Source organism: Octopus bimaculoides, chromosome 24, assembly GCF_001194135.2.
Source record: "Octopus bimaculoides isolate UCB-OBI-ISO-001 chromosome 24, ASM119413v2, whole genome shotgun sequence".
Classification (NCBI taxonomy): domain Eukaryota; kingdom Metazoa; phylum Mollusca; class Cephalopoda; order Octopoda; family Octopodidae; genus Octopus; species Octopus bimaculoides.
The window spans coordinates 22101285-22109303 of record NC_069004.1 but is presented as its reverse complement, the minus strand read 5'-3'; the positions used below and the strand labels follow the sequence as shown (position 1 = coordinate 22109303).

Sequence of the window (8019 nt, the reverse complement as noted above, 5' to 3'; positions counted from 1 at the left end):
TATATATATATATATATATACATAGACATGTATACATATACATATACACATTCACACATGACTACAAATGTGTGTATTTATGTGATTTCACATCTCAAACTAAATATGCATAAACATATAAAAATACATTTCTGTTCACATGAATGCACAAATCTATGCAGACCCTTGTTTGCATTCATCTCTGTGGATATATGTATGTTTATGCATATACACGTGTGGAAGTGTGTGTGTATACATGCACACACACATGTAGTTCTGTATCCATTGGTGGGTCTATGTCTGTTCTTCACTGAACAAAATATTTCTTTTTATAATTTCTCATTTCTTTTTTCTATTCTGTCTTGTGTCTTTTGCTATCCAACATCACAAATGAAGAACAACTCCTATTGAATTGAGACATAATTCCAAAAGAAAGTCTCTTTAAAATTCACAATATGGCAAATTATCTTTTGTAAAAAAGAAAAGAAACAGAAAAAAGTTTGCAATATCAAATGCCATTTTGAATTTCATTGTGGCAATTCTTTTCCTTTGTTTTTGTTTTAAATTCCATTTTTTGGTCTCTTTTTTTGCCTCCTCTTGCCTTTCCCTCAATTTCTTTTTCTTTAACTGAAGTAAGAAGTGAATTAGGAAGTCATCAGAACCAAAAAGACATTTCCTCTAAGCTGAGATTTTTCAGTGGAGGAAATTGCTTAAGCTTCTTAATGATCATTAAGAAATATCTGCCTGTCTGCCTGTCTGCCTATCTGTCTGAATGAGGATTGAGGATAATAAAGCCATTGATTGTCCCTCTATACATTGTACTCTCACTCACTCACTCTCACTCTTTCTCTCTCTCTCTCTCACTCACCTTCTTTCTCACTTTTTCTCTGACTCTCCCTCTTTCTCTTTCTTTCACATTTTCATTCTTCATCTCTCTCTACCCCTAACTCCCACCTCTCTTTCACAAACACACACATCCTACCCTCATTACTTCCCTTTTCAATTCCTTCTTCCTACACATAAACGAACAATGCTTACTATTCCTTTGTGATTTGTTAGAAGCTGTTCACAATAAATGATGAACATTATTTCATATTCCTTTTAGCTCATTTAAAAAGTGTACATAATATAATATATGAAATAATATAATGTACGATAGAGGTATCTGCTAGTCTTGTGACACCATGGGTTTGTACTTGGAAAGTCTTGCTGCAATATTGTTGTACATGTGAATGAAAGACCTGCTTGCCTATACCTTGTCTGTTATGGGTTTTGGTGGTGTTGTCTTACTCATGGTTCACTTGATGGCCTTCTTTGCAAAGCTGTAGCCAAGAGTCATATGCACAACCTGTAGTTGTTTTCTGGGCCTTGCATCTTGCTGTTTTTAATACTTCCAAGATTGTCCGGGTGAGGTAGCATTTATGTCTAAGTTGTAGGGATGCTCTACCTTGATAACAGCAGTGAGCTACCTGAATTTGCTTCAAATGTCTTGTTTCATGCTCCATTTCTTGAGAAAAGCTTTCAGTGCAGTACTGCTGGTGGTGTTCCTGAGAGAATCTCACCTCAGCAATGCATCTCTATCTCATGAGTGTACAATGAGGGCATTCCTCCAGTAATCTGGTGAACTCTACCTCATTGTTTAGCTGTTGTGTCGTGGTGACAATGCACTGCTTGCTGAGCTGTTTCATTTTGTGCATATTCTTTGGCTGCAGTCTTATCTTGCAGTAAACCAAAGAGTGATCCATATTGCAGTCAGCACTTGGAAAAGATAGAGTCATGAGCACAGTCCCCAAATGACAGCATCTTGTAATTGGTACCAATGTCTGGAACAGGGATGTCTCCAAGACATTTCATGCTGGGCTTTATTTTGGAAGTAAGTGTTGGTGACACAGTCCATGGAGTGTGCAAACTTTAAGCAATCATTGCCCGGTGTCATTTATGCTGTCAATCCCATGCCACTCCATATTGTTATGTTCTCAGTTCAAACAGCTGATGGGCATCATGAAAGAGAAAATACACTTAAATAAACTACACACACACACACACACAACTTTGTCTTTTACCCTCCCACAAGCAATAAAATTAGTGCTGAGAGTTGATGTAATCATCTATATACTAGAAAGCAGATCCTTAGCTTGACCACAATTCTATAAATTAAACCAGGGAAAGAATTGTAAAAAGCATGTGATTACACACATACATCCACTTACATGCAGACACATATGTGTACATGTATGTCTGTACGCATGCATTATATATTACTTGCACACACACAATGAAATGTTAAATGTGTAAATTCCATCCTAATACATCATAGACTTTTTTTTTTCTTCTATGACTGAAAGAAAAGCAATTCTGCATGCATTCGCAGTTGTTGGCTAGTTGCCAGCTAGTTCCCCATCAGCTCTATAGTATCCATGCTATGTCAAATCAGCTGTGCTGTGCAGCTATGACAACTCAGTACAATCTACACATATCTTCATACAGAAGATCAAACTGAGTGACCAACAAAGAAATCTCTTATAGATTTCTCTTTCTTTTTTCAAACAACCAACATTATTAGTGTATTAGTGACTGGAGTTAGTGACTTACAATACTTATATTTATCTTTCTGAAATCAAAGTTAATATATAGGCGTGGCTGCATGGTAAGAAGTTTGCTTCCTAACCACATGGTTCTGAGTTCCATCCCACTGCATGGTACCTTGAGTAAGTGTTTTTCACCATAACATCGGGCCAGTCAAAGCCTTGTGAATGGATATGGTAGACGGAGACTGAAAGAAGCTCATGATATACATGTGTGTGTGTGTGTCTGTGTTTGTCCCTCACCACAGGTTGACAATTGGTGTTTTTGTCCCCTGTAACTTAGTAGTTTGGCAAAAGAGACGGATAGAATAAATACCAGGCTTTAAAAACAATAAAGGTACTGAGGTTAATGCATTTTATCAAAAACTCTTCAATTTGGTGCCCCAGCAAGGCCACAGTCTAATGATTGAAACAAGTAAATGATAAAAGAAAAAAAGATACTAGTATATTAGTGACAGGTGTTAGTGACTTACAACACCTACATTTGTCTTTATCAGTCATATACATGGATTCATTGCCCCTCTAACTGTAAGGTTTTGTTCTAATTTAACAAGAATATGTTTGCAATAACAGGAACCCTAACCCCAAATAGCTTTGGCTATTTAGTTTCATATTTGAAGGTTTCAAGTACAAATGCTACCAGTTTTTAATTTTATGGAAGTAGGTGATGGTGGTAAAATTGGTCTGACTGGATCTATCCAAACTATGATGCTGGTAGAAGGCATTGCTGTTGGTACATTAGGGTGATTGATGGGTTGTGTGTGAGGTGCTCTGGCAGACACTGGGTCACAGAGAACTTGTTGAGGTAGATTTATTTCTGCCTGGATGACCTTCCTGTCACCGGCCCAGACATGTTATCACAGAACACTGGAAACAAATAAGACACCTTGCTTGTTGATAACATTCATTTTACAACTATGACGTGATGTCAAGGCAAAGACACAGTAAACACGCACACACACCGTGTGTGTGTGCATATATATATCATCATCATCATCATCATCGTTTAACGTCCGCTTTCCATGCTAGCATGGGTTGGACGATTTGACTGAGGACTGGTGAAACCGGATGGCAACACCAGGCTCCAGTCTGATTTGGCAGAGTTTCTACAGCTGGATGCCCTTTCTAACGCCAACCACTCAGAGAGTGTAGTATATATATATATATATATACACACACACATATACATACATACATATATACAAAAATATATACACACACACACACACACATATACATACATACATATGTACATATATATATATATCCACGTATATATATGTATATGTATACGTATATATATATATATATATATATATATATGTATGTATGTATGTAATTGTGTACCATTTCTCTGTTTTTCCCTCCTTGTTTTCGTATCTTAGATTTTCCAGGGGCTGGCCAGATTAGAGCAGTCTCGAGAGTAACCAGCCGAAACTGCTAGGGTGATCAGGTACTCGACTGAAGATTGAAGGCTCCAAATGACCCGTCTTTGTTTTTCCTGTCCTTTTTTGTATCATCTAACTGTCCGTATGTCTTGTTGCTTGTTACGTTCTTGTTCCATTTTTTGTTTTGTTTATATATATATATATAGATAGATAGATTCAGATGAATATGGTACTTAAGTTGAGGCACCAGAATTTAGTACGGTATTTTCCATACAGTTTCAAAATAAGGTGATTAAAATCAAAATAGGCCACAAGGATATCCAGAGGTAATGCATTGTTCAATTAAATGGAGTTGCTTGAAACGATCATTCTGCATTACCTCTGGATATCCTTGTTGCTTATTTTGATATATATATATATATATATGTAGAAATGTATATATATATATACATATATATATATATGACTGCATGTGCTGAAACAGCTACTCAACCACTCAAATGTGAAAGTGATATATCTTGACCTTTGCAAAGCCTTTGATAAAGTTGATCATGGAATGATATGTCACAAACTGTGATCTCGGCATAGTTGGAAAATTGGGAAAATGGCTTCATGACTTTCTGAAGGATAGAAGTCAGGTGGTAGTAGCCAATGAGGCCACCTCCAATGACATGCAAATAGTGAGCGGTGTTCCGCAAGGCACTGTTTTGGGATCACTACTGTTCATAATGGCCCTCTCAGACATGCCCTCAGCCACACAGAGAGCCACAATCAAATAAGATGCAGATGATACAAAAGTTTCACAGGTAATACAGAACCCTGAAGACACTATGCATGCACCTGCAATATGAGCTGGATGAAATATACAAGTGGGCTGAAAAGAATAGCATGCAGTTTGTAGCTAATTTAGCAACATGCATATGGAAGGATGCATCATTACTCATGTAAATGCCCAGTTCTCACACTGTTTGTATGTTCGTGAACAAGATATCTCAAGAACCAGTGGATGGATTCAGATGAAACTTTGAGGGATGTTTGGCCTTTTGACTGGCACGAACTGATTATATTTTGGGATCAATCCAGTACTGGACAAGGATTCTGGACTATTTGGAGTTTTTTTTTACTTAGTTTTTGAGAGCAGTCATGTTCATTTTTAGTATTCTCATTTTTGAGAGAAGTCAAATTTATTTCAGATATTCTCATTTTAAAAATCATTTCTGGCTAATCGTTGAGAGGACATTGGTGTTGCCTTGGCAGAGGTGTACGCTCTCTGAGTGCTCTTATTATTATTATAGATGTCGTGCAGTATACAATACCCTGAGGTTGTTGATTGAAGATATTGTGTCTACCGGGGGTTTGTACTGTTTGTTAAGTCACGACAAGGACCTCAGACAGACAGTACTTTATGCAATATGTGTGTAGTTCCAAGTAATGCCAACTTTTGTAATATATCTAGATTGTAGAGCATTTCTAAGGTTTTCAGATTCTCCGATGACAATAGGGATAATTATTATTATCATTATTAGAGCGGCGAGCTGGCGAAATTGTTAGCACGCTGGGCAAAATGCTTAGTGGTATTTTGTCTGCCATTGTGTTCTGAGTTCAAATTCCACCGAGGTCGACTTTGCCTTTCATCCTTTCGGGGGTTGATTAAATAAATACCAGTTATGCACTGGAGTCGATGTAATTGACTTAATCCCTTTGTCTGTCCTTGTTTGTCCCCTCCATGTTTAGCCCCCTGTGAGCAATAAAGAAATAATAATAATAATAATTATTATTATTATTATTATTATTATTGTTATTATTATTATTATTATTATAAAAGCGGTGAGCTGGCATAATCGCTAGCAAATTCCACCAAAGTCGACTTTGCCTTTCACTCTCTCAGGATTGATAAATTAAGTACCAGTGAAACACTGGGGTCATTGTGATCGACTAGTCCCCTCCCCCAAAATTTCAAGGTTTTGTGCCTTCAGTAGAAAGGATTATTATTATTATTATTATTATTATTATTCACTTGTAAGTTTGAGAAAGACAGTGTGATTAGGGCACTTGCCCTAGTGGTCAGGGTGACCATGGTTTTTGTGAGGTCTCCACAAGCAACCCTAGGAGGTCTCCCTTATTTGAAGAATTATTCATTGTTATAATTTTATTTTTTACATGTCTTTTATGTAATCTCATACTGTATTGTCCTGTACCAACTCCAATGTTTTTGTGAACCTTTAATAATTAATAAAGAAAACATCATTATTATTTTTTCATTTAGACACAACAGATTAGACATTGGGAAAAAATTCCTAACATCAGGCTACAACAAATAACTTTAGATGCTAAGACCTTTCCTGAGCTGTCCTTAATAATACTGTTTTCTGGAGCTGCACTAAACTAGGTTTTATACCTATTTCCTTTATCAATCTGTTCAAATCTTTAGGGATAGTTCCTAATGCACCAATCTCTACAGGAATACATTTTACCTGCATTTTCCATAGCCTCTGTAACTCAATGACTAGATTCTGGTACTTTATTTTCTCTATACTTCCCATATTGACTTTCTCATCATTTGGGGCTGCAAAGCCAATTACCTGGTACTTTCTATTCTCTTAATCTATTACTACCAAGTCCTTGTAGCTTCTATTACTCTGTCAGTCTGAATGTTAAAATCCTACAACATCTTACTAACACTTTGCTAGGTTCATGTTCATACCTCTTATCAGTATGCTCAAATTCTAGCTTTCTATATAACTCCCAGTGGATTATTCTCCCTAGGTTGTCTTGTTTTTTTCTTGTGTTCTTTCTGTGCCAGCATACATTCACTGGTTATATGAGTAACGCATTCTTCCTTTGATTTACATAACCTACATTGGAAATCTACCTGATTTTTGTCTATCTAAACTTACATCCAGTTAGTCCTTAATACTTGATCTTGTCCTGCTACTAACAAACTTAGTGTCTCCCTTTCAGCCTTCCTTTCTGCAATCATAACCATGTCACACTATTACTGTTTCCGGAAATCTATCGTGCAAAACCTTCTCTTGTCAGTCAAATAATCTTGCTTTTTTTTTCTGTTTTTTTTTTATTAAATCTACATTTGGCTCTTTGGTTTCCTTGTCCCCTGCTTGAAAAATAATCATTTCTAAAATAGGTACATATCACAAATTTCAGGTGAGGTGTTGTTTGATTAAACCAATCCCAATTCTCAACTGGTACTTAATTTTATCAACCCCTGAAGTTGACAAAACTGTTCTGCAATTTCAGATTAAGTCCTGATCAAAATAAGCCTAAAATCAAAGAGGCATATCTCTCTCTCTCTCTCTCTTTCTCTCTCTCTCTCTCTCTCTCTCTCTCTCTCTCCCTCTCTCTCAACTTTATAAACTAACATGGTAACAGAGTTTCATTCCATTCTTCTTCCTACAAAAAATTATGACTTTGTGCCTAAAAAGAAAAAAACACCCAGGATCAGTAAATTTATAGAAAGTTTCTCTGTCATTTCAGGAAAATGGGATCCTTTCTAATCAACTCAAGAATGCACAGTTCCAAATGCAGTCATTGCCTGCAAATGCACATACAATGCAAGCTATGCTCGAAGCCAAAGTAAGTTTGTTTGTTTCATTCATTTATTTATTTTGGTTTTTATATTGTTTATGAAATGATTTTTTTATGTTTTTCTTCAAATGAATCATCATCATTGTCAATATCATCACTATCATCATCATCAACACTAGTACCACCGCCATCTGTAACATCATCAGCACCACTTCTACCATCATCATCATAATGCCACCATTATCATTGGTAACACCACCAACATTACCTCCACCACCACTACTACCACCATTATCATCAGCACCATTAGCACTACTATTATCATCATCATCATTCCTGTCATAACAGCATAACAACCAAAGGTACAACACTTCTCTCTCTCCTCTCTCTCCCTCCCTTCTCTCTCCTCTCTCTCCCTCTCCTTCTCTCTCTTCTCTCTCCCTCCCCTTCTCTCTCCTCTCTCTCCCTCCCCTTCTCTCTCCTCTCTCTCCTCTCCCTCCCTCCCCTTCTCTCTCCTCTCCCTC

General features: G+C 36.8%; 1 protein-coding gene across 3 annotated transcripts in view; it reads left to right on the top strand.

The window, feature by feature from the left end:
* LOC106880220 (ELKS/Rab6-interacting/CAST family member 1) overlaps window positions 1-8019 on the top strand; it is a 301414-nt gene that overhangs the window by 212979 nt on the left and 80416 nt on the right. For all 3 annotated transcript variants that reach the window (XM_052976221.1, XM_052976222.1, XM_052976223.1), the window contains exon 3: window positions 7445-7543. In XM_052976221.1, coding sequence (XP_052832181.1) covers window positions 7445-7543 — 99 coding nt within the window. The remainder of the gene's footprint in view (window positions 1-7444; window positions 7544-8019) is intronic.